The sequence below is a fragment of the Drosophila yakuba genome, chromosome X (assembly GCF_016746365.2).
Source record: "Drosophila yakuba strain Tai18E2 chromosome X, Prin_Dyak_Tai18E2_2.1, whole genome shotgun sequence".
NCBI classification, from domain to species: Eukaryota; Metazoa; Arthropoda; class Insecta; order Diptera; family Drosophilidae; genus Drosophila; species Drosophila yakuba.
In genome coordinates this window covers 18181053-18208846 of record NC_052526.2, presented here as the reverse complement: position 1 = coordinate 18208846, position 27794 = coordinate 18181053, and the positions used below count along the sequence as shown (strand labels likewise).

Here is a 27794-nt window from a genome sequence, read left to right as displayed (position 1 = left end):
CATTAACAACGCAACTCGCTCGCATTTGGCCGCCTTCGCCACGCCACGCAACTCACTCACTCACACTCGCACTCACACTCGCATTCACACTCACACTGGCACTCGCACTCGTTCAGGTGAATGAATGTAAATATTATTCAAAAGCCATTCGTGTGGCGTTTAATATGCCCAGCACTCACGTGGGGCATATCAGCTGGATATCCCGCTTGCAGTGACTCACCAGCTGATAAGTGAATTCTGCAGAACCAACTCTTTAGCTGCATTAGTGAATATAAGTGAATAATATGACGATCCTAACTCAATTCGAATGAGACACACTTCATTATCGCTAAGATCCTCTATCAATTTCCAGCACTCAAAATTGATAAACATGGGGATCGCGATTGTATGCTTTTGAATTTGAATTGGCTTTCATTGTCTAGCAAGACTGATAAATATTTAACTTAATTACCATTTCTATCAGCACTTTGGTTACTTTTGTAAATATGACAAACCTTCTTAATAGTATTTGAAGATAATTTACAGAGGGCTTTTTAGGGAAGATGATAAGTAATAATAATTAATTTGAATAAAAGAATGCATTTTTAAATAAATAACAAAGGGTGGTATGGCCATTGTTCACACCCTGGTATGTTCCCACTATATTGAGGGGTATCAAGACGTCGGCTCTCTACACTTCCTTGCGCTTCCCCCGATTCTCCGCCTCTTTTTGGGGTCTCTCCCTTTCCGTTTGACGTTTGCGTGGGCTGTCGACGCCTCTGCCGCTGCCCCTGCTTCTGCCAACGCCGACGTCGACTGCAGCAGAGGTGCGGCCGGTGTTTCTTCAGCTTTTGGTTACATCCCATGTACTATATGTATTTTATTTCCATATCTATAGCGCCCGTATTCCTATCCCTATTCACATTCGGTATTGTTTTGCGCCGCTGTTGTTTTGCTTTGGCTTTTCGGTTTTTGGTTTTTTCGGTTTTTGGTTTCTGATTTTTTTTTTTGTTTTGTTGTTTTTTGTTTATTTGCAGTTGCCCCGTGTTTCTGGGCTTTGAGTGTGCCACTTGGCCAGTTAGTAGTTAGTCGCCTCGTAGTTTGTGTTCGGTGTTTTGGCCTTTTAGTCGCCTGTCAACCGCCGTCCCTTTCGATTTGCCACTCGGTTTCGTTGATTTGCTGTTGATGATTTGCTGTTGAATCTGAATCTGAGCTGATTTCGCGTTGGTTTTTATTGTGATGCGATGCATTTAATTGAGGCGCGTACGTGACGATTGCAGCTGCGCTTTCTGTTGCATCTTCATCTGTTGCACTGCATCAATAGGCTGCTATCAGTGGCAATTGCAATTGCCAATGCACTTTCTGCTTGCCAGTGAGTAACGCACTCGTAATTGGCTCTGCAGAAATAGAGATACAAAATCAAGAGCAAACAGTGGCCACACTTGCGGGTGGAGTTTTAGGGTTTTCCAAAAAATATTAGAAAACAAGCTTTTCGCTGATAAAATATATTATTAACTCTGTTCAAGCTGTACAAGTAATATTTATTTTTTGAATATTTCTCTGTCTAAATTGATTGCAAGTAGTATTCAAAAGTAATGACAAAAATCTTGGTAAACAACAGAAAATTCATAAAGAAAACGTTCAAACTAATTACCTATTTCCTTGCACACTGCTGCGATTTTTAGAATAACTTATCGCGTACTTGTGAAATGCATGAACTTTCTGATACCTAATTATTTGCTACTTAACAATATTTGAAAATCATACCAACCCTATATTTATTTCCCTGCAATCAGAGCTTCGCAACGGAAGAAAACCAAAGCAGTTGCATTATCACTTTTCCAAATGCTCGCCACTATTATTTTGACTGCAGCTGTGCGTGTGTGAGTGTGTGGCACACACACGGCACATACAACTTTTAGCGCGTGATAAGCGAACAACGAAAACAACCATGGCAATAAAAGCAACAACACAACAGTGGGCAGTGATAAACACTCCGCGACAAGTGTGTAAAACGTTTAAGCGCACAGTGGAATTGCATCATCTCTCCGCGGATTATTGCCTTATTCGTTTTTCGAATGGCTATTTTCGGTGAAAGTTGTGATTGATAAGCCCAAGCCCCCCGACTATCCATTTTTTTTTTTTCATTTTTGTTGGCCAATTTGTGTCACTATTGTTCCCCAACTGGCAGCTGGCATTTGGGATCTGGAATCTGGCGTGGATTCGGGTTTTCGATCTATACAATATGCCGCACATTGTTGTTTCTCGATTTGCATGCGGACTAGGCGAAGAAAGCTCTCCATACGGGGTAAATAAATAAATAAATAAATAAATAAAAGACAACACGCATAATGGGTGCACAGTGGTCGCTGGAAAAATCAATATTCCACTGCTAAATCCAGGGGTTCAGAAGTTTCGAAAACAAGTTTCCTTAAATCAATAAATCAAAATTTCTATAGCCATTAAAAGTGACGCTTTAATAGCTTACCTTAAACTAGTTTTAAATGAAATGCGCGGGAAGTGAGTTTCCATAAGTATAAATAATGTGTTTTATAGCATTACTAGCACAAAAATATCAAGAAATAAAAGGTGATTAAAGTTTTTTGAATATAAAAGATATATAGACGAAGCAGGCTGTAGTTTCTGTCAGACTTCTCTTACGAATAATCTCTCATAATACCAATCATGAGCACCACGGTATTCAGCCTTTGTCGGCCATAAAATTAGTTTCGGAACCACTGTGCGCCTAGAAGAGCGCCATAAACAAAACAAAAACCGAAAAAAGACCAACAAAGTCTGCAAAAAGAAGCAACAGCCAAAGCGGCAAGAAAAGCGATTACGCCAACAGCCGCTGCTGCTTCAGTCGGCGTCGCAGTCGCAGTCGCCGTCGACGTTGGCGTTGGCGGTAAGGTAACGGTGGCGCTTGAAGGCGGTAACGCTGCCAGCGCGATTTAGTTGGCCGCCGCTGCCCGAACGCGTCTCCCGTGCGTTAATACTCAGTTTTCGATACGAACTTCGCCATGGTCTAGTCCCCATTCCATTCCATGCCATACCATTTACAATTTACAATTTCCATTTCCATTTCGATTTCCATTGGCCTCGTGTAATTATGATATTTTCCAGGGTGTTACGATTCTACTATTGATTTGTGTGGCCCAAGAAACGCGCTCCACCCGCGCAAAAAAGTGATAAGAAGTGGACGCGTTGCTCATGCTTTTGGCTTTCCTCCGACGTTTTCACGTTTCATTTAAGTGCACTGAGAAAATAAGAGTAATATCTTGAAAAATGTTCTGCTATCGATAGAAAATTAGAGCCACACACTTTGTGTATCACATGAATAGAAAATAACTTGTGATCAGACTCACCTAAAAGCGATTTTTACCACCAGAAAATGTAGTCAAACGTAATTTTTACAAGCCCAAAAAACGTGACGCCCACAACCAAACCCCATTTCTTTTCAGTGAATCTCGCCCACACAACACAAAAGACATAGAAACAAAAGTTAAACAAAAAAAAAAGTCCAGAGTGTAAAGTGAAAGAGTGAAGAATTGGAAAAGAGCAGAATCGTGCAGATTTCGTGTGTGTGATATCAGTTCTTTTTTTTTGTGTCTTATAGTTTTTTTGCACAGTGTGATCATGGCCGGCGATGCAGAGAACAAAAGGGGCTATCGCACCATATTTCGCAGCATATCCCAGGTGTTCTACGCCAATGCCAAAAACTCGAGTAATGCCAACAGCAACAATAACAACAACAACATCATCGGCTACAACAACAACAGCATTGAGAACAACAACGAAGGCATCGGGCGACTGACAGTGACGCTCACCAGCATAACACCACCCACAGCCACCTGGACGTCCACATCGCCCACCATCTCCACGTGCACCACTGCATCCGCATCGGCGGGCTCCTCCACCGCATCCTCGTCGCCACTGGCCAGCAGATCGGCGGCGCGCTCGGCGGAGAATATATCCTGCAGCGAGTGCGGTAACCCAGATCCGTATCATGGTCAGGACATGGATGCCACAAAGGGTCAAGCCCTCACGCCCGAAGTGCCAGCAAGTGTTGAACTACGGACAGCAGTGCCCGCTCCAGCTGCCAGTGCGGATCAAAACAAGAAGCTAAGGGCCAGTTCCATGCTCGACCTGACCTCCAATCATCGCCAGCAGAACGCCTTGAGGGTAAGTCCAAGCCACCTAGAAGCATGCATCAATTAGTGGAATAGCCACCGCCCTTCAAATGCCAGTCACCCACCAGTGACCAGACCCATCCATCAAGACCCATCCATCACATGGTAATCAGCACAGAAAGCTGGCAGTTTTGAATCAATCCTTAACTTTTAAGCCTCTATAATGTATGGTAACAGATATTTTCGTAATTTATTTATGTGATCACCATGTGCGATAAGCCAGGAACTTAAGAAAGATCCACAAATGCTAATCAGTGGTAATACCTCTTTAAAATGTAGATTAGCAGCCACTAATAGAGCCAAAGATTGAATTTCCCTGAACATTTTTTTCGACTGATAACTCGTATCAGCGTGATTTATCGCCGATTCATAGGATTTCCCCGGCCCATGAATTTCACTGGGCCGGCGATTTAAACCCGTTTACGGTCCGTTAGCGGTCTTTCATTGGAGGGCACTGAGTTTTGACGGAAATTTGCATTCCCAGTGAAAGTGAGACCGGAACGGGTTCCGTCAGAGTTCCGTTGGGTCCGAAAGTGAAAAGCTATTTTCCACTTGCCCCATCTTGGCGTCCTTCGGATCGCTTCGCTTGCAGATCAACTCATTTTGATAACTAATTTGCTTTGTAAAGAAGAAACTATATGATAAAAGATATGGTATAAATTATACTTACTCTTTAAACTATGATGACCCACGTGAAGCACTTTTTGAGTTCCATGAAAACCATTGGCCATTTCCCATTTACCCAATAAATCATACAAGCAAGCTCATTTATAACAAAAAACACTTTATGTACACAAGTTATTACATTTCCGTTTGTGCGAAGAATGCGATAAAAATATGAACATATTTCGTAACCTTAACCTTGATGATTACTTTGTAGTTTACTGACCCATTTCCATGGGATAAAGTACAAGTATAAATGATTTTGTTGCTGTGGAAACTAAGTTTACTTCCTGGCAACGTTTGGTGCACATTTTCACATAATTTTACAAAATGAATTTATACATTATTTGATAACCAACATAAATCACTTGAAATACTTTGGGATGGCGATTGCAATGGCACTGGCGGGCTTACATACATTGTGCCATCCGAAGAGCGTCTTAACCCCCTAAAGCCCCCTTAACCCATGCGGTTTTCTCACTGATGCAATGGCAAAATGCATTGCGCATGGTCTTATTTCGAGCTTTTGTCTGTTTCGTTTTTCGTTGCGTGTTTTGCCATTCGCCTTTGCTTTATCATCTTTTAGTTCATCTGCGTTTTCGTTTTCATTTCCATTTCCATTGTTGGGCTTTACTTAGCGACTAATTGCGAGTGCAGCTGCGCATGCGTGTTGCGCGCGACTTGGCAGCGATTCGGGCGCGTTTTCCCAGCGACTTTTGCATTGCGAAATGGGAGAAGAAATGAAACCAGGAAAAATAGAATATAACCATTACAAGCAGGGTCTCATTACCAAGCAATTGCCAAGCGAATTTCTCTGATGCGAATGGGGGAACATAAAAGACATGCACCGGGAGAAAATATATACTAGTTAAATCACTAAAAGAATGAGTATCTTACATCTATTATTCGGCTTAGAACAAAATGCTGCATACTTTCAGACACCGAATGCATCTAATGAAACCAAAAACCAAACTTTTAAGTGTATTTAAAATGCTAATAACTTGGTTTCCAAGTTTTAAATCATTTTTTTTTTTTGCTGTGCAGAGTTTATCACTTGGTTCGTTGACTGACGAGTGAAACAATTTTGTCATCAGTCAACGGGCACAAATACACGTTCGCAGTCGGTCACATAGATACTCTGCGTGCATTATTTCCATTTGGCTTTATTTATGCATTTCATTTTCTCGCTCTGATTTGCCCCGCACTTCTGGCTCAAAATTTCTCTTTTAATTTCATTTTTTTTCTTTGTTAATGCAGCGCCAAGTAGAATTGTCATCGTCTGATTGACACTTGAGCTGACATTCTCATTTCAATTCGGATTCGTACTCGTTTACGTATTTCGATTCCAATTTCAGCTTCCGTTATCACCCCTCTCCACCACCACCCCCTGCATGTGTCATTGAGTTTTCACAATTTTTATCTCAGCGTTTTTATCTCAAATTGTTCTATGAGTCAAGTTTCGGAGCTCTTCGACAGCGTGTTACTGATAGGAAAGTCTGGAAATGAGATATACAGAAGCGGGTTTATTCCCTAATTGGAATAAGTTAGATCTGGAATTCAGAACTGTATTTGCTTATTACAAATTTGATCAAAAACAAAATGATATAGGAAATAAAATGAATTTACTTTTACTTTATACAGTGTTGGTTATTTATTCAAACTAAACAGGGTATCTATTATACAGAATTTTTCCTGACTGTTTAAAAAAATGCATATATACACGTTTCTAAAACTGATAACTTTCAGTCCAATTACTTGATACCAATTGGAAATTTGCAATAGTGTGCAGGGGAAACCAAGTAACCAATATGGTTAAAATCGGAATTAGTTTACACAGTTACGCAACGATTATTCAATATTAAAAACGAATTTACATAAATATGAACAAAAATAATCTCATAACATTTAACTGAATCCTCTGTAATCCACACGTTTCTCATTAGCCACGCAAACGTTTAAATGCTATTAATTAGGAGGCATGAAACACTTAAAAATGCAGTGCATTTTTATCGCCTCTTCCACAGCAATTTACACAAATTGTTTTTCTTTATTATCAATTAATATTACTTATTTGCCGGATTAGATTTCATGCTTGACTTGTATAGAGCATCGAATGAGTCACAGGCGATGGTCAATAAAAAATATCAATTAAAGTAGTTTCGTTTTTTTTATTATTATTTTACCAGCAGCTCTTCATTTGAATTTGAGGCGTTGACAAAAGCTGCTGGCTTCGGTCACCCAAAACCCTTCCCCTGCCACGCACACACACACACTCAGACATACAGGCACTCGCACACACACTCAGTTACACTCACAGATACTCACACTCTTTTCAACTCGATCTATCTGTTGCTGCTGTCGCGCTTAATAAAATTCATTAAAAAAGGAGAAGACCGCCGTCCAACAATAATAATCATAAAGTGAACTCAATGGGGAAGCGGGAGGGGGTGGCATGGATGGGGGATGGGGAGTAAACACCAATACAACCACAAGGAGCATTTAAAGCCACCGTAGGGCTGGCGCTTTGACTATTTTATTGCTAGTCAAAAAAATGCTCAATCTTATACAAATTATTTGAGCTTCAAGTTTTTTACATATTTACAAAATAAAATCCACTTAAAATATTATAAATTATGGAAGATCTTAAACAGATTTTAAAAGTCTGCAAAACTTTTTTTTACTCATAATACTTATTTATCGACACTATCTAAATTGTTTTTATAAACTCTAACTTTGATTTCCTAAATATCTTCGCTTGTCATAATGACATAAACATGCCTTATTATTATAGCTTAAACTATGCATTTAAATTCACTTGTTTCTTAAATCCATCGGTTTTTAATGTCGCATCTCGACAACACTGAATTGGAGTTGCAGCCAACTCATTACCGACAGAAACATAATGCTGCCAAAGACGCGAGTCTGGTTCTGGACAGGGATCTGGATGTGGATGTGGCTGTGGATGTGGATGTGGATGAGGATGGGGACGAGACTGTGGATTTGGTTGGGACATGGATGGGACTTGGACAGGGCCATCAGCCATCAACCATCATCCACGGGCCATGAGCCGTGGGCCACCCCTTTTTAATTCTTGGTTTTTTGTTTTTTTTGTTTTTTTTTTGGGAAAAGAAGGCGGCCGAGGAAGACCCGCAGAAAAACCAAACCAAATATGAGTTGGGGGAAAAGAACGATGGAAACTGAAAGCGAAAACATGAAAAATATGTTCTTCAGGAACTAGCACTGCGAATGATAAATGCCCTCTGAAAAATGAAAACGTTTTCAGAATGATTTTTTATAGATATTAGATTTGAAAACGTATTTTTGCTGGATTTGCAAATATGTATAATTTTATTTACTAGTTAAATGTATTTTTGCATCAATTTATGCATTTAAAACTTATTAATTTTGGGTATTGCGTGCATTATGAAGGGTATTAAAAAGGTATAAAATGGGTAACTTTTTTGGGCCCTACTCTTAGTAATCCCTAGAAAACCCTATGATTTATGGGTATTTTTCTGGATATAGGGTAGCTGATAGCAAACAGTTGAATGCAATGTTGGTCACTGCCTGAATGCATTTCCTTATTTCGGTGTGTTGTTGTGTAGTCGTATCTGTATTTGCGTTTGTATATGTATTTGTATCTGCTGGATACATTTGCTGCCGACGGCAGCGAAGCCAACAACAACAATTGTGTTCATTGTGCTTAATTAATTTAGTTCAAAGATCAAGCGACCATATTGCTGAACATCGGCTGTACTGCATTTTCATTTTTATTTTCATTTTCATTCCCAGTCTCGCTCTCATTCGCGCTTTTAAAGTCTCTGCCCCGGAATTATTCTTTTTCTCCAAAGATGCATCCTCATGTTTTGCTTTCTCCATTTTCTCCCGCTTCTGTTTTTTATATTGATTTTGAGATATTTGCACAGTCGGTGGTATACTATATACAATTTGCATATACAATAGCAACCATTATAACCGAAGAGGATTTATTTATCAGTTTGTTTTCCTTAATTAAAACTTTACTGGTTGGGATGTTTCAAAAATTTTAAAAAAAGCTTATGATCTTTTAAGATCCTAGGTCTTTAGGCTGGGTTCGTGCTCAAAGTGCAGTTCTCATTTTCATATCCGATTCGCTTGCAATAAAGTGTTGTGCAAAAGTACATATACTCGCATGCATATTGCAATCGGTTTACGCAACTGTTGTGCATAACTTGAACAGTGTTTAGCATTCATCATGGTTAGTTACCCTCCCAGTCCCGCCCTCACTGCGTTACCAGTACCCACCCTACCCCCATATTGTTTTTTTTGCACCCCCAACCCAACTGAAAACGAACTCCCAACTCTTCCAACAGAGCCCCCTCCTCCAGGGACCACCGCACTCGATATGCTTAATTAGGCAACGGGCGTTGAGTATAAAAAGCGTCTTTTGTCGCTGCCACACCCCACACCCCACCTCCACCTCTACATCCACCCAGCCCATGCCACCCCCAACCCTTACACACACACACACGCATACACTCGCAAATGTGGCGGCGCACTGCCAGACAGAGCCACACATGTTGCCCATGTTCCATTACACACATGTGGCTCGGTTTCAGTTCAGTTTTAGTTCTGTTCTGTTCTGTTCAGTTCTGTTCTGGGCTTTTGCCTTCCCATCACTGATCTCTGGCCCACACTGGTCAGCATGGTATTGGGACAAAGGAGTGGTTGAAGCTCCGTTTGCATGAGTCATATTGTGTTACTTAAGCTGCCCATAGCCCATGATGATGAACTTCCGTGGGCAACTCATATTCATAATTTTGATTCAATTTGATTTAATTGTATTTAATTATATTTAAATTTATTCAATTTGATTTCATTTAATTCAATTTGATTCAATTTGATTTAATATTATTAAATTTGATTTAATTTGACTTAATATTATTTAATTTGATTTAATTTCATAAAATTTGATTTAATTAAGTTTTATTTCAATTAATTTGGTTTAATTTAAATAAATATTTGCCCCAACTCTGTATTTAAAGATATTTTGCATCTGTTCAGCGAAAGTGCACGCTTATAATTCCCAACTTGTTTTTTCACCAAACTAAACAGCACATTTTGGTCCAGAACTATGGGTTTGGTGCCCACTTTTGCTGACTAGTGTGAAGTGCTCGAGTTCCCTGGGTGACCGGAGGTCGGCATCTCCATAGCCACCGACTCGTGGCGTCGACGTCGACTGCGACTGCGACGGCGACGGCGACTGCGACTGCGACGTCAATCGCTTACGAGGCGAACCGCCGCCACCCAAGAAAATTCTCGGCGGCATCTTGAGTTCAATTTCAGTTGATATTCTGTTAAATTCGCGAACGCGTCGCGCCTGCAGCTCCCGATTTGATGGAGAGTTCCACCTCAAGCCCTATTTCGTAATGCTCCTCTATTTAAAACGCTCGGCTTATCAGTGCCGAAATTCGAATTCGAAATTCGTACTTTTTGTTTTGGTGCTCGCGTTTCGGGATTGATCGACTATAAATTTATAGATCTTGTAAACAAACAAAGCAAAACAGTGCATTTTGGGGGAAATTGGAGAGAAAGTGAGATAAGCGCTGTGAGATAACGGACCAAACCCCGTTTTATTTGTTCTTCCTTTCTTTCGCTCATTTGTGGGTGTGTGTGTGTGTGTGCTCTGTGTTTCTTCTGAATTACAGTACACATGGTAAACATTCATCGTCATTCATTCATTTGTCGCCATCTGAAAATGAACGGCGATGAATCATCGGCATAGGCAAATCCGCGCTTAATTTACAATCCACGCTGATTGCATTGTTGTCTCCTTGGGAGCTGCACAATTTGGACAGGTTTTATTGACGGGGTCACGAAGGTCTCGAACCAATGCCCAAAAGTATGCAAGTCGGTCACTGAGGCGCCCGAAAAACCAAAGTTGTGCGTTTTTTATGGTAGTTAAAGGAAAGAATCTGCAAACTTTTTATTTTGGAAGTGTTGAAGATAAAAGTGAAACGCAGTGAAATGCAGTTTATGGTGTTTTGTATAGAATCCTGTGACCTTTGTGCTGCTGCTGGAACCAACTATAATTTATAACTTGGTTTAGGAAAACGAATTTCATAACTAAGATGCTCAATAAGGCAGTGAATTCATAGATCATGTTCCAAAAATATGACGAGTTATTCTATAGCTACGTTTTGGTGATCAGTAAATATGAAACTTTAATAATTAAATGTAGCTTTGGTCTTTAAAATGAAAAGAAGAATTTGGATAAATACTTTTAAAATTCCCAAAATGAGTAGCTCCAGAAAGGGCAACTTTGCAATGTCAGGCTTCAAATTAGTTTGTTCCTTAATGAACATGAGCTATATATTGCAAATAAATAACATTTGTATTTAAAAGGATAGCCAAGCACATTTTCAAATAATTTATAATTATTTCAACCCAAAAAACGGGTTCTTGGCCAGGCAAACAATTCTCTAGATTCTAGACCTATGTACGATTAACACCGTGAAAATGTTTTTCCCTACCAACATTTGTGGTGCCTAAAGATCTAAATCTGTTGTATTTTAAAAGATACAACAGAACCGATTCTCTCGACTGGAATTGAATCGATTTTATTTAAATGACGCTGTAACAATTGGTGGTGGAGAATGCAAAACATGTTTTAAGCACCTAAAACCCCAACCGGTTTCCCTTTTTCGCCCCAAGCCGATTATGATTAATGGCGGCTATCCTAGATCAAAGAATTACGAATAATACGAAGCCCCCGAAGAAGATTTTAACCAAGAAGATCAACCATCGAGATAAACATGATTTCCCCACTTACGCCGATCAAGAGATTAATGTAGGGAGCCTCGTTTCTTGGCACCTTAACTCCATTAGGCTCACTCTCGCCTTCCGTTTGGGATAACTGTGCACTCGAAGAAAAGCTCACTGAGAAGATAGAATATATTAATATATGGATTATGCAAGTTTGTGGTTTCCTAAAATAAAGGAATTGTAGAATTAGCACTCTTACATTTGAAATGCCCTTTTAAATAATAAAAAAAACTATTTTGCTGCATTACCAGTGCCTAGTATTTTTGCCAGTGTGGACTGAGCACATTCCATATTCCACACACCATGTTCCACATTCCATCTACCTGGCGGCACCTGTGAGGCGTAGGTGAGGAAGTCGACGATCGTTACACAATTCTCGACTGGCCAACCTGTTTCTCTGGGGTTTTTCCCCCCTTTCCGCTCTCCACGCCCTGACAGGGCCTTCATTTCGAGTCCGAGGGATAAGGACGGGGGTTACGAGAGGACCGACATGGTTTGGTGGATCGGTTAGTGACTCATCTCCGTATATGAACAAAAAACAAAACCCAGCACGCCCAAAAAGAAGCAGCGCTGTAGAATTCTAGCCAGAAGAAATGCATTGGGGGAATTTTTCCACTTTAAACGATATTTCAGGGCAAAGAAGGCATCCATTTTAAAGCTCTAAAGTGATTAGTGATATGTTAGGATCTCTTTTGGTGTCAATTATAAGTGGGTATTTGACTTTGGGTTATAAGTATAATTTATCAACATAGTTTAACTATGCTTATATTAAAAGAAATGCATAGGATCATATTATTGATACTATATCACATTACTCAGTAGGCTTTTTGAGAGCTGTTTTCAATAGAAATAGTTAAAATCCATTTCCTCAAAAACCCATTTCAAAGAAAGTTAAGCCAGAGAAGTCGATGGCTTGGAGGAAAACTGAGTGCAGAGTGCAGCGACTTTGGAGGAGATAATGAATACCGCTGATTGCAGTCGGAAGCGGGGGGGAAAGAGACAGAAACACAGATAGGGGCTAGTGGCTTCACTTAAAGAGTTCAAGCCCATTGACTTTTCTCAGCGCCTACACTGCGAGAACTAAGGTCGTTTTTGGGCTGTGATGCAAGTGTAATAGCGAGTTATAAAAGGAAACTGGGGGCTTATGTTTCATTCTTTTATTTGAAAATAAGAGATTGTAGAATATTATGTAAATGAGAGACCTTCGCGACATTTCTTTGTGCGGTGCATGAAATTCTCTCGAAGACAGTGCTCACTCACTATCTCTCCGGTTGCCTCGCTTGGCGATTATTTTCTCACTTAATAATGAATTACGATGTGACGCAGCGGCGATAAGAGAAAGTAGGGTGGCAGAAGAAGAAACAACAAAAGAGAGAGATGCCACGGCAGGCGAAGGACATCAACGATAACGTCGGCATGGAGGCGCACATCTACGAGAATCTGCCGGGCCTGACCTCCACTCCCAAAGGTCTCCTCAACTCGGAGCTGCGCAAGTATTTTCCGCGCGAGGCGATCTACGAGAATCTTTGTCGCGGATGCGGCTATGGCGTGTTTGCCGCCCAAGGACGCTACTGCCATTTCTGTCAGTGCATCGTGAGCGGGGGCGTGGTGAGTACACCGCCTCCCCCTCCCCCACCGCCACCGCCCCTTTCGCCGACTTCCGGCGACAGCAGCAATATCTACGAGAACATCTGCGATTTGTGCCGCGGCATTTACAGCGACAACGAGCGCTGTCGGTGTCAAAGGTCAGAGCCGCCCGTCAAAGCGCCCGTACCGCCCACACCACCCACACCGGCCACACCGTCCACACCGCCCACCAAGGTCAAGTCGCGCTCGCTCTTGGGCTACTCCAAGTCTAGTGCGGCGACCTTGACCCGTCTCTTCGGCTCTCTTAAGCAACTGAATCGGTCCTCGTCGCTGCAGCGCAAAATATTCCCGAAAACTCCGACGAATGGCAGTGGCAGCGCTGGCTCCCTGGAGATCATCCACAACGTGGACGAGGTGTTTCGCACCCAGGAGACCTTTGACCTTCAGCGCATTTGCGAACTCAAGCTGGAGCAGCAGCAGCTGAAGAGCAGCCAGAGCGATCAGCACATCTACGGCCGCGTAAGAGAGCCCGAAGAGAGCCAATGCCAGAGCCACAAGAAAGAGCACAAGAAGCCGCGCGTCTCCCGCATTCGCCTGCTGCAGGACGAAAGCGCAGCGGATGCATCGGGATCATCATCATTGTATCTCAACGAGAGCATCTGCCAGTGGATGACCTCACTGAGGCGACAGGTGCACCACTACGACGAGGGGCCGTGGCAGCAGCCAAAGAGCGTGCCAGCGCGCGATCCTTTGGCCGCCGCCGAAGAGAGCTCGGTCACACTGCAACGAAGCACGGAGGAGAGAGCGAAGTGCACGGACGAGCAGGCGAAGTTGGTCAAGGACTTTAAGCGGAAGCTGCAGCTGAAGAGAGTGGAGCCCGTCGAGCCCGTGAAGCTGGAAAGAGAGCAAAGGCGCTGCGCTATTACGACCAACTTTGTGAATGACTATCTGAGCGCACTTGGCGAAGAGAAAGAGGCAGAGCAACAACAACAGCAACAGGTGACCGCAATCGAAGAGAACATCGCAGTCGCCGCGATTCAGCCTCAAGTCTCTGTCTCCCTCTTGCGCTTGATGCAGAGCCTCGCTCTTTCGGCCAGCTTGCACGTGTGTGTGCGTGGCTTTCTCACTGCCTATGACAAATCGTTCAGCTTGTGGCTCTGGCTCCAGCAACAACAACAACAGCAGCAGCAACAAGTACCGATCAACGGTTATCGCCAAAGGAGAGCGCGTGACTCAGTTGCTGGGGATTGGCGACGGCGCCTGCCTCTCTTCGCCTTCCCCATCGGCGGCGGCAACGATCGTTTGGTGGCCTCGGCTTCGGTTTCAGTTTCGCCAGCGATTTCAGAGAGCGTAGACGTGTGTGCTACTGCTGCGTCGCGACGTCGCGCGATCCGAAGTACGAAGCGAAGAGGGACAGCGATAGTCAGGGAAGAGGGTGTGCGCGGGGGCGAGAGCTCCACCAGCAGTAACAGCAGCAAGAAAAACAATAATAATAACAGTAACAACAACAACAACAACAACAACAGCGGAGCTTTGATGGCGGCGCCAAAGCCAAACGGCGAGGCAGAGCGCCCCACAACAAACAGCAGCAGCAACAACAACAACAATAACAACAACAATGACAGCATCAGCGGCAACAACAACAATAACCATCATACCGCTGACAATGAAAGCGGCATCAAAAGCAACAACAACAACAATAACAACAACAACAGCAATTGCAATGTCAATGAACAACAGCAACAACAAGAAGTGCAGCCAATCACACAGGTCAACACTCATTAATAAGAAACAAAAACACAAGCCGCATTAGTCAAAGGCAAAATTAAAGTGCACAGAGAGAAAAATTAGAAAGAAAAAAATTCTTGAAAAAATAATGAACCAAAAATACGATCAATTAAGTGATTAAAATCTGATTGACACGGTCGAATTTCCGCAAAACGAAATCAAACCAATTTTGATATCGCAGTGATACAAATACACGTAAATAAATACAATTTTCATGATTCCGAAATGCAAACCGTCAAATCAGTTAAAAATTAATCAAAGTCGATTAAATTCGCTCCATTATTTTTTTTTGTGTTCTAAGATATGGAAAATGCAGTACGATTGTGATAATATTGTGATGCAACTATATTTTTCTCTCAGTGTACTTGGGTTTGTTGCGTTTCACTGCAGTTCAAAATTGACTAACGATTCGCGTGCGAAAGGGATGCCAACATTCGATTGGCCATTGAAACGAAAAAAAAAAATAAACAAACTTATCTAATTAAAAACAACCATTAAACAATGCAAAAAATGTGGAGTAAAACAAACAAGTTTGCAATGAAAACACAAGATAACTACAAAATAATCAGCGTTTAATTAACGTCATTTTTTTACTCATTTTTTTAAATCTGTTTTTTTTGCTATTATGCGATAAAAAGTAAACTTACCATCACTGCGGCATAAAAAAGTTCAATATTGCGATTTCTAGTAAAGAAGTTATTAATGGAGCAACTCATTGCTTGCTGGCTGCATATTAATGATAATTTCCATTAAAAGCTGGTCGGAAAATTCCCCTCCACTGCGCCTTTTGTTATTTTACGTAATTACCCAACTAATTAACTAAGTTTATCAGTTTACAATTTTTTCCGGTGAAAAGTTCCTATAGAAGACTTTAAATGTTTTTATTGAGATGTTTGAAAATCAAAACAATTTTCCCACCGTTTTGCAAGTCAATTATTGAAGCGAGTGAAACGCAACAGTCGAAACAGGATATTATTTCCGGTTTGACAACATCGTATGTTTCTATCCAAACTTTTAGAATTGCGTTATCAAAGTCCGTCGTCCGGCGCCAAAAGTACCAGTTCGAAATCCCAACACATCCTTGAGCAATCCCCGCCAGACTGAGGAGGAGCAGACGAAACCGAACGGAGGCGAAAAGGATAAGCTGAGCGGAAACTCCTTTGCTGCGGGGAATCCATGCCAAGAGGAGCAGGAGGAGGAGGAGTCCATTTACCAGCCCATTTGGCAGTTCAAGACCCTGGAACCCGTCGATCAGGAGTTAATCGAAGCCTTGCCCGTCGAGGGCGAGGATGAGGAGGAGGAGGAGGACGAGGACGAGGAAGACGACGACCTGGATGACGAGGAGGAGGATCTGGGGGCCTACGACGAGTCCCTGCCGTGCGATGCTGATGCCGATGCAGATGCGGATGTAATGGCACTCCAGGCGGCGGCGGTCTTTGCCGCTGGAGTGCGACACAAGCTATCCACATCGACGCTGACCAAGCGTTCCAAGCTGATGATGCCGACGCCCCTGCCCTCGCCCACCGCCTCCATGGACCACGGAGCATGGGAGACGGACATGGAGTTCATGTACTCGCGCGAGAGCAAGGAGGAGGAGGCGGATGAGACGCTCAGCCTGGGCAGCACGGTGACGAACAGCACAGCGACCTTGGGTTCCATCAGCAGCACTGGCAGCAGCAGTGTCACTGGACACCCAAAGGATACGCCAAAGGATCTGCCAGCGGATCAGCAGCCACCTGCAGTGGCGACGACAAAGCAGGTGGAGATTGTGCCCCTGGTGCATCCGATCCTCAGGAACATTTGCATTTTCTACAGCCAAAAAGATCCGAAGAAGTACAGCGCTATATTCTACGACTACCACCGATCGCTGGTCCACCAGCGGTTCATGACCCGCATCCGCCGCCCGGCACCACCACCGCCACCCGCCCAGGTGACCATCACAACCAGCACGAGTCTAGCACCACGCAGCGATGACAGTGGCTGCAGTTGCGAGGCGGAGGATTCGGATCACCATCAGCACAACCGGACGCCGGCCATTCCGCAGCCCTTGAAGGAGGAGTGGGAGCGGGCTCTGCTCGCCGCGGGGGCGGTGGCTGGCAAGAGGGGCGTGGCTCCGCGGGCGGGACGCAAGCTGCGCGTCCGCTCCAATGCGAGGCTGCTGCTCACGGACTCCGTGCTGGCGTGGCGGGAAACGCTGCAGGATGTGTACTGCTGCGAGGACGAGGAGGACATGGTGAGTGGGTGGGAAAACCATATAATAGGAAGTGCAATCCATTGCCAATCATTTTAATCAACAGCGCCATTAAGCTGAAGTATAATATTTAAACTAGTAGAATTTAAGTTAATTTTAAGTTAATATTATATTATATTTCATATATTTTACACCACCTAGGTATCCAGAATTTTCGCTTAACAATCTTTAATATAAGAGATATAAATAATCTAAAAATAGTAGGGAAGTCATTTTGCATCAACGTAGAATCGAGCTTAAAGTCGTGACTTATAATTTAGCTTGAGCTTGATTAAATCTGTATTTTGAAATACAGTTGTTTTAAACACACTTAACTAATAAGTTCAGTCAGTTTTCCGAGTGTACCACTGTCACTTGCAATTTGCCATGTACGTTCTCCCAGTCTCTTCGGTTGGCCATTGTTTCGCCACTTGTTACTTGTCACATCAATTAAAGTTCGCAAATGTATCTGTATCTTAGTATCTTAGTATCTAGGTATCTCTGTATCTCTGTAACTTGGTATCCACGGCTCATGCGATTGTTTCGGCTGATCTGTAGTCGGTGAACCCCTTCGCTGAGGGCTCAAAAAGTTACCCAACCTTCCGTTTGGGGAGCCGAAAAGTTTTGCTGCACAGGGTATCACACTGGGTGGTCACGACTTTGGGTGGATTTGGAAAAGATACTTATTTATTTCGTACTGATTCATTTATTCTCTGGTCACGAACCAATCGCAAATTGCGACCTAACTTTTGTTGCACTAACTAATTAGCATGATTTTATTTGAGTTTTTGAATTGATACAGGTGAATATATATATAATAATTATTATATATATACATATGTATGTTATAAAGATATTGATAAATTGTCAAGGGTTCTAGTGCTTTGTGTCGCAACTTCGGTTTCTCTAGGGCATTTTTGAGTCGACCGCAAATGTATCTTTTGGTTACCCAAACTTGGCTTTTGATTGCAATTTGTTTATAACGCCTGTAGGTGTGTATGTACATATGTACGTGTGTGTGCAATTGTGTATATATGTATGTACAACTGTAGATAGGTACGTGTGCTGCTTTCTGCATAATGTATTTTTATTTATTTGCCTCTCACGTTTGTTGTTTTCTGTTTGCTGCAGTTGCCTTTGCCGCTGCCGCTGCATGTGAAATTCCATAGAAATTCGCAGGGAGAGTTCATCCCCCCCCCCTCTTTTTATTTGGCCCCCCTTCGATGCGAGGGCCCCAACATGTTGATTCACATTTCGCGAACGACAATTATTTATTTATTTTGTCGTATTTATTTTCCTCGTTTTTTGCCATGCATATATTCTGCGTTAATATATGTACATACACATATATGTACACATGTATGTATCCGTTAGTGTTTTTGTGTCTAAAGTTAATTTTTTTTTTATTTTTGTTATAAACTTTGGCAAGCCGGTTCTCCACTTGAGAATAGAACTTTTGCTGGATTTCGTATACCCTTTTGTACAGTATGCCACTAGTTAATGTAAAAAATGCTCCTTTTTAATGTCCGAAATAAAAATTGAATGATAAAGCTTTGAGTTTGCAAAATGAGTGAACTTGCAGTGTTAACCAAATAATCATTTAAATGAATGTTCAATTTGCACATTTTATGAGGCATTTTCGAGTCGGTTTTTTTGTGTGGCTTTTTCCCCCCTTTTCTTATGTGTAATTTCCTGGCTCGAAGCTGCGTTCATGGCATTTATCAGCATTTAATTGGTTAATCATTAGTCAAATATTTCTGTAACTCTTCGTCGTTTTGTAAACGCCTTGAATGCTTCTCCTCTGTGTTCCTTCTCGGAACCATGAACCATACAGAACCTTTGACTGAGAACACTGAGCCACCAAATTTTATCGCTGAGACTGTAAAAATCGTAACGGAACTTGAGTGTTCCATAAATAAGACTGCGTGATTGTGATGTGTGATTGTGATATGTGTACGGATATGTTTACGTGTGCATATGCAAAAGATTAAATTCGCTTGAAGCTCTTTTTCTACCATTTCGATGGCATTTAACTGCTTGTTTCATTCGCCATCTCTTTATATTATGGAGTGTGTGAATTCTATTGTTTCTCGAATTAAAAAAAAAAAAGCGGCAACTTCTCAAGTGGCCTCATATGCTGTGTTGTGTCAAACTGAAGTGGCAAAGTAAATTTATTTAGTTTGTCAACACTTTTGAAATAGGCTCACTTGGGAAACACGATCTTCAGATCTTCAGATGAGCTCAAAGACGAACTCAAAGATTTCTACGAGTGAGTGGATGGATTGCCCACGCAGTCGAAAAGATTTCGAATTGGTGCTTTGGAAAGGAGGGGCTTCAAGGCAGCTGCTCTGCTCTGCTCTGCTCCTCTGCTCCTCTTCTTGAAATCCAAACGAAAAGCCCCAAAAATAATAATATGAAAAAAAAAACACAAAAAATCGAGCAAAACAAAAAGGTCAACTTAGGCTGAGTCGACTTTGTTTGGCTTTCGGATCATTTGTTTATTTTCCGCGCTTCGTATCGGGTTTTGTTTCAGTTCTTTTTTTATTTCGGCTTTTTTCAGTGAATCATGTGGCGATTGTGGCGAATGTTGCGATACATATGTATTTAGATATAGACATAGAGATACTGTATCTGCGGGCGCGCAAATAAGGCAAAAATAAAGCAATGCAAACACATGTAGCAATGTACCAGCACTAGTACTATTCGAGGTCGTATCAATTAAATCGCGTTACCTTCCTTTTTTTTGGCTTTATGGTTACGTACTCTGCTGTTTGGGCGCACACAAATTTCCATTTTGTGTAAGGCAAAGGCAAAATAAATAAAAAAAAACACCGAAACTACGCCATATTTGTGCTTTTGTTTACGCTCGCAGAAATAATTTAAAATACCATAGCGGCACTCGTATGGAAAACCGAATAAAAGTAAGCCAAACGCCGAAAACAGCAAGCAAATTAGCCAAAACAAATTGAGTCTAATCAGTTTGAACGCCACGGCTCGAGTCCCAATTGCCGGAATTATCATGAGCTAATAGGGGGGTTTGAACTGAACGAACGAATATCCGATATTTATTCGATCGATTTCGCACGAAAGACATTTGTTCATTTCGACTTTAGGTTCTGTTTATTTAACTTTTCCCTTGTTGATACTGTAAAACAGACTTTGGCACTGCAACAACAAACCCAATTTGGGGGAATCGAAGTACACAATGTAATGCGGCCAAATCAATATATATAAATGCATTTTAGGGCAATAGATTGGTGTCATAAAAACAATAAGTTCAAAGACTATATTGTCATCATCAGAATCTGCTCTAAAATACTTTTACTATCAAGAAAATACCATACTACTTGTTTTATGGTTTTCCATTGTGGATAAGATATTATTTATCTTAATGCTGAGTTTGGGATACAGACAAGTACAACAAGTTACATTAAATTACTATTACTTTTCGGCACATTAAGTTTTAACAGTCTGAAAATAGTGGTGAATTCATGAGAAATTCTTTGGATTTCTGGTGCCACTCTGAACTCGAGTAATGCAAAATTTGGGGATTTCCCCCAATAACTTATTTTTAAAATAAGATACAGTGGGCACTGGCGCAAAGCATTTATTTCTGGCGCTTACTGAAAGATAAAATCGTTTTAAAAGGCATAACTATCAGAAATGCAATATATACTTTTAAAGCATGTTTCAGATAGATTCGATCTGTTTAGCTGTTGTTTTTTACGATCGAGATACATTCTGGATGAAAGCGTTTTAAAATGTATAACTAATTGAAATACTTACATTTAAAACATGTTTCAGATAGATTAAAGCATGTTTCATCAAGATTCTATATGTTAAGCTAAAGATCCAAAAAGATATCTTGGCTACTTTTTATCTTGTGCTAATAGTTTACCTATATCTTTTAAGATCGAGATACATTCTGAATGGCACCGAATAGTTTGCCCGCTGGAACTTGCAGATACATAGATGTATATATGCCATATGGGGTGTAGAATAACCCTCCCCCCTTTGCTCCCCGAAACGTTTTGTACATATGTCGCCGATAACCTGAGGATTTTGTTTATGCTGGCGTAAACAGATCGGTTGGGCGGCCGCAGGGGGGTGGCAGCTGGTCGGTGGGGGCTGGTGGGCGGATGGGGGGCCGTGGGCGGCTGGTCGGATGGGCGTGGCGTAGGCGATAAATGCATTGGCAGCGACACCTTGGAGCGGCACTGTTCGATTAACCGTTATCTTGGACGCTTGCATTTATTTTCCGTGGCGTTGCGCGATTTCTTACGACTCGAAATCAATTGCTTATCGCAATTGTTTTCTGTATCGCCGTTTGTTTGTGTTCCGCTTTCCGTTCGCTCCGCTGTCCACCGCGAAAGAGATAGCGCATAGCTATAGTGGGTGTGCAGCCGAAAAGGAGTGCGAGCGAGATAGATAGGCAGAGAGAGAGAGGGAACGAAAGCGTGGCGATAAGACATGGCAGGCAGATTCAATCCCAAGCGAAGGCAAACAACGGTGAGCGATGGGTGGAACCGAAAAGAAACCCACTAAACAGAAAGAACTTCCCCCGAACTAATGGCAGTTACGGTATGAACAAGAAAATAACCACTTCTGGCCCGGTTTCGACTATCAAATACCTCGTGCAGTCGGTATAATAACTCATTTCAAAAAGAACATGAATTGAATTGTTATTTTTGGTGTTTCTATGCCTTCTATATGAAGAAGTAGTTTTATACAAAGTGCAACTTCTTTAACTGGCTAACTGGCTTAACCCTAATTGTGTGGTTTCTGTGAAGTTTAAGCTCTTCCACCTAAACATCACGCCCTTTGGCCGCTCTAATAATAGGTATTAAAGCGAAAAGAAAAAAAAATGGCAAAAAAATAAACATCGACAACGGCACGAAAAGCTGCAATTAATTTGCAGACGTTACTTGGATTGTCGGATTGTGTATCTCAATTGTACGCTCCCAGAACTTCTGCACTAGATAGCACCCCACTTTTCCGCCCTTTTTCGCCCCCAACCCAGCTTTTCCGAACCGAAACCGAACCGAACTTGAATATTTATGCACTGCGTGACTCTGACACCACGCTCTGTGGGTTGTTTATTTGCCATTTTGCAGATTGTGCCAGTGACTGACATTCTGCGGGCGCAGCAGATCCAGGAGGACAATGAGGTGCAACAGACGCAGCAGACCACGATTCTGCAGCGCTTCAAGAGCGTCTCCATCGGCAACCTGCTCGATCTGCCCGGCGAGGATGACAAGAAGTCCATCAAGAATCGCATGCGAATGAAGTGTAAGTAAATCCATTTATTGCCATAAGAGAAAAGGTTGCATATTTAGTTATTCAGATGGCTTAGATGGTAAATCTTGATATTCATCAGGTGCACTTGCACAATATGATAAACATTTTATTATTAATTATGGGGAATTACCGCAGACTTGTACCTAAGGCACCAGATTTGCTGAATTGTCGGGAAATTATTGATACCTGTTTAGTTATATGCAGGTGTGTTTAAATATTATTTTCATATAAATGGCACGTTGCAAGTGCGTTGATTAAACAACTTCAATATACTTCAATAGCACAGGCAAACACTTGTGCAATTTTGGCAAAAGGAAATCATATCTGGGCTGTAAACAATTAGTTTGTAACATTGTTGCTGCAAAAGGCGCAATAATTTGTGTCCGCTTGGCAGCATTTAGTCACCTTCCGAAAGTGTCTGCCACTTCTTGTGCCATCGATGACTTTCCTTCGGGGGAATTCAGCGCCAACCGGTTAAAGGAGGGCGCCCCACTGTCTGCGAAGATGGAGCTGCTCTTGGAGCCCCGGTTCCAAGTAGAAGCCACCAACGCGATTGGAAAACCCATTAGCCATGCACTCGAACAAATGCGCTTTAGAAATGATCTGCAAGCTCGGTATTCATGGCAGCAAAGCTCTACACTTTAATAGAGATCTTTAAATAGCATAACTAAAGAGTTCTGTTGCTTTTCATAAGAGATTTTATATGTGGAATTTGTTGCACAAAGCTCACCTAATTTTTTCAAGTGCATTTGAGGCTCGAGCTTGGCGCGGGATGGCCTTTTAAGGTCGTTGCGGCCCACACAGCAACTGGCTGACTTCTATGTACGGGTATCTATGTGTAGCTAAGTAGCTAAGTATCTACGTATCTATGTATCTATGTATCTACATATCTATGTATCTATGTATCTATCTACGGACACCTGAGTTCCCATTCATTCCGAAGACGAATACTAGAGTCTCTCTCTCGCTGGGATTTTTGTTAATGAAAGCGGGTTTCACTTTTTGCCGGACGCGGGGATTTTGCATAGCTTTGGCTGCGGCTGCTGCTTTATTCGGATAATGCAAATGAGTCGTTAATGAGTCACTATCTTCGTAAGGAGAGGAATGCTTGAGTAACTGGCTGACTGGCTGACTGACTGCGTGACTGAGTGAGTGACTGACATTCCTTGAGGCTGAGATACTTTGCTTAGGCAAGCGAACTTCTACGCATTTCGCAGTAGTGTCTCTCAGTCGGGAGTGGCTCGATCCCTGATCGCCCGTTTGCAGCGGAATGTCGAAGGATTCCTTCGTCCTCGTGAGGAATTGGTCGCAACGTAGCCCCATAATGCAGTTGCAAGTCGAGCAATAATTTTGAATAATTTCTTTTTCCATGTTTGGGTGCGCGATGACGAAATCAATGCAGTCGCCGTCAACAGCAATGTGTTTCGCATGTAAGTATATAAATATAGTATACAAGAATGCATTTGATAAATCAACTGCACACTTTCAGCAACCGTTCGCCGAAGAGCGAGAAGAAGTCGCGTCCACGTCGTGGCCAGGTGAACAGCTTGTACCTGGACGAGCAGAAGTATCCGCTCTTTGCCGCTCCGCTCAGCGCACTGGAGCTCAACATGACCGACCATCCAAATGTGCCACGCTTCGTGGTCGACGTGTGCACCTACATCGAGCAGCCGGAGTGCATCGAACAGGATGGACTGTACCGCGCCTCGGGCAACAAGGTTCTGGTGGACGAGCTGCGCAAGAAGCTGACCCACCTGTACGATCCACGCTGGCTGCACACGGACGACATCCATACGCTGACCAGCCTGCACAAGCAGTTCTTCCGGGAGCTCACCTCTCCACTGATCACCCAGGAGGCGTACGAGCGTCTGGGCAGGAGCCTCAACGACGACGCCGCCATCGAGCGGATGAGCTTGGCCTTTGACGACATGCCGGAGCCGAATCGCTCCACGCTGCGCTTCCTCATCAGGCACTTGACCAGGTTAGTGGCCACACAGTGCAGATATGCAGTGTGTCGTTGAAATACACCCAGAGTTTAGTCAACTTCAGAAGTTATGAGCTGTAACATCACAAGCTGAACTTGTGAGCAGCAAACTGTGAGCTGCCATGAATCACGTAAAGATTAATCTGATTTATTCACACTTCCTGTGGTCTATGCATATACATATATGAGTTTGGATTTAACTAATGTTTATGTATACTTTTCAGAGTGGCCGCCGCCAGCGCTTCGAATCGCATGCCGTCCACCAATCTGGCCATCGTTTGGGGTCCCTGTCTGCTGAGCGCCAATCAGATACAGCTGGACATCGGACGCATGAACATGCTGGCCAAGGTGCTGATCGAGAACTATGATCGCATCTTTCATCCGGACAATGAGCGTCTAGTTTGTTAGGATGCTGTTTACCCGCCCTCCGCTGCCACGCCCCCTCTCCCCCACTCCGCACATCACAAGATCGAGCAGCATCGATGAACAAGTGCCTCAAACATCAAACATCACCATGTGTCCACCTTCTCACCCTATGTTTAACATAATAATACTTCTTTTTTTTTTTTTGTCAGCTTTAAATTGATGTTCTTCTTCGCTAATTTTAATATTCTAATTACTTTATTTATTCATTGGAAATGGGAGTGCGTGCCCATCAAGAAAATACTTACCAAAAAGACAGTAGACTAAGTTTATACTAAAGATAACTGGGGGAAACCGCACGAAAAGAACATAATGTAAAACGATAAACTTTGTGGCGGTACAGTGAGCACTGCCTGCGGCCAACCTAACAACATGACGAAATTTAATTTTTTTTTTTTACATCGTATATAAGATGTGATATTCGCTGCAAACCGCAAAGCGTGAATATTATTTGTATTTATACCTATATTAATGAACCATATAAAATATACAAATAAAGTCCAATACAGTAGATAGGCTACACAAATGTTTTTTTTTTTTGTTTAAACTTGAAAGATACTTGGAGTGTGAAAGCCAAAAATTGTATATTTTCTAACTCAATAAATGTGGAGAAAATCAAGTTGGCACTTTACTATTTGTACTGCAATGCTGATATTGCGCATACGACATGTGTGCCTCAAGTTAATAAAGAGCTAAAGAATGGAGTTGTAGAAATATAGACTTGAAGTGAAGTATCGTCGAATTATTATATTAAAATCTACGGTCTACTTTTGAGCTGAATTAGAAAATCGAATATATATAGAGCGTTGATAATGTGGCCATTGTTAGTCGGCAATTAGATTTGCGCCATGAAGGTTGTGTGCAGCATCGTCGTGCTATGGATTTACTCGATAACTATGGTCAGTTCATAGCGAAAATGTTCTCAATCCACCTAACAATATAACTATATATTGCAGTGGCACTCAGCTGGCCGCGTTTATGCAGGGAATTGCCTGAAGCACCACAATCTGACCAGTGGCCAGGTGGAGGCAGTGGCTCCATCCACTCCCGTTTCGGATGTCCCATTGGCCGTTAAGTGCTACAGCAGGTGTCTGATTGCGGAGTATTTCGGCGATGATGGGAAAATCGATCTGCAGAGGGTGGGAAAGCGAGGCTCTAAAGCGGATCACGTTATTTTGGCTCAGTGTAAGCAGCAGTTCGATGACGTCGCCAATCTGGACACATGCGACTATCCATACCTGATTCTGCAGTGCTATTTCAAGGGCCAGCAGAGCGGAATCGCCTCGTAATTAGCCAGTCAACAAAATGATAAGTATATATACATATGTACATTCATGACAGACGCAATGGATTCATCACAGTTTATTCTTGAAATTCCTAATCAGATCAAGCGCCCTGCGATGGCAATTACACGCGATTGTGCTTAGTGTAAGAGCGTGATTTCCATAATTATTTGTATACACTGATTAATATTTTTATTAAAGCAAAATACATAGTAGACATTTATTGTTTTAAATTTAGCTGGTTTTTATTGATTTGTTCGTTTAAAGTGACACACAACTGTTGGAATTAATGCAGTAACTCAATCGGAGTCTAATTATTAGAAAATGTGCAAATAAATAACAGAAAATTTAAGTTTGCTGGCCAAATAAATATATATACACTTATGTATGTATGCTGCTAGCTGGAAAGCCAAACACAAAATTTTCCCCCTCTGCCTGAATAATATTTGAAATGGCAGATATAGATGATGCAATTTGAACATAATTGAAATGCAAATCGCAGACTGTGGATTGCAGAGCCGACTTGATGGGGGCGGATGTGTGGACGTTATAATGAATCCCAGTCGACCCCACAGGATGCAGGGCAAATTTCAATTTTCCCAGCAAATCATACGTAAAGTTTGGCCAAATACATTTGGGCCAGAATGCCAAGATGGCCAAAGAGGGCCAAAGAGGGCCAAAAGGGCCAAAGAGGGCCAGAAGGATGTCAATGCAATCAGTGAGGCATTTGACTTGGCCTTTCATTAACTCGACTCAGCGCAGTCGAGTGCAAAGGACACAGTACAGCGTACATAGTACACAGGAAGAAGGACGCAGGACATGAACTCCTTGGGCGACATTGCGGCTGCCACAAAAACTTTTTGCCAGCCAATCATCAAGAAAGCCGCCGAGTTACTGGCTACTGGTTACTGGTTACGGGTTATGGGTTACAAGTTACTGGCAATACTGCGCTGCTTATAAGTTGGCAATAGAGGCAACGGCAGAGCCAAAAATTAGGAGTTATTTTGACCAGCCGGAAAAGGAAAAAGGGGGCGTTGCGCAAAGTGCTGAAGTCAGTGGAAAATTTGTGGGCAAAACATGTTGATGACAGGCAAATATGCTGTAATGCAATTATGGCAGCCAGTGCGACCAGGATAGCGATTTAATTGACAATGCAAATTGAATCAGCATTTGTAGCTGTCTAATCGAATTAGCCCGCAGAATGCCGTCCTTTTGCCTTCTCATCTCCATAATTCAATTCCTCACTTACAAGCCACCTAGCAGCAAAAAGGAGTTTTCGGCATCGACTTTGGTTATGGTCATGGTTTTTGGCTTTTTTGGCCGGGCTCAGCAAATAAACTTTGCGTTCTCATTGCGGCGACAGGCGACAGTGTGCAGTTCGCTTCTGACCACAGGACCCACTCGTCCTGCGGTCGAGCGGTCCTCGGATCCTGGCCAGACCAGGCCGTTGAGTGAACTTAACCACTGGAACGTGCCTTAAATTATAAAATGTTGCTCACTGCTGCCAATTGCAGCCTGTCTAAGTGACCCACCACCACACTTCTTGGCCCGGCCAAAAGCGATGC

General features: G+C 42.4%; 2 protein-coding genes across 5 annotated transcripts; both read left to right on the top strand.

The window, feature by feature from the left end:
* The first annotated feature begins 1115 nt into the window (after positions 1-1115).
* On the top strand, positions 1116-25565 carry LOC6525878 (rho GTPase-activating protein 15). 3 transcript variants are annotated; one of them, XM_015191041.2, is made up of 7 exons: positions 10141-10237; positions 12963-14993; positions 16030-17244; positions 22356-22530; positions 23942-23969; positions 24029-24520; positions 24748-25565. In XM_015191041.2, exons 2-7 carry the CDS (start codon positions 13014-13016, stop codon positions 24929-24931), a joined length of 4074 nt encoding a protein of 1357 aa, XP_015046527.1. In that variant the 5' UTR covers positions 10141-10237; positions 12963-13013; the 3' UTR covers positions 24932-25565. The 3 variants fall into 3 exon arrangements, with proteins under 3 accessions (XP_015046526.1, XP_002101698.2, XP_015046527.1); XM_015191040.3 differs by lacking the exons at positions 10141-10237; positions 12963-14993; positions 16030-17244 and adding exons at positions 1116-1351; positions 3596-4161 and having other exon boundaries at positions 24748-25466; XM_002101662.4 differs by lacking the exons at positions 10141-10237; positions 12963-14993; positions 16030-17244 and adding an exon at positions 3288-4161 and having other exon boundaries at positions 24748-25466.
* A 186-nt stretch (positions 25566-25751) lies between these two features.
* Positions 25752-26444, top strand: LOC6525877. Of its 2 annotated transcripts, XM_015191038.2 has the most exons (3): positions 25753-25845; positions 25903-26258; positions 26332-26444. In XM_015191038.2, exons 1-2 carry the CDS (start codon positions 25795-25797, stop codon positions 26233-26235), a joined length of 384 nt encoding a protein of 127 aa, XP_015046524.1. In that variant the 5' UTR covers positions 25753-25794; the 3' UTR covers positions 26236-26258; positions 26332-26444. The 2 variants fall into 2 exon arrangements, with proteins under 2 accessions (XP_002101697.1, XP_015046524.1); XM_002101661.3 differs by having other exon boundaries at positions 25752-25845; positions 25903-26444.
* The last annotated feature ends 1350 nt before the right edge of the window (positions 26445-27794 follow it).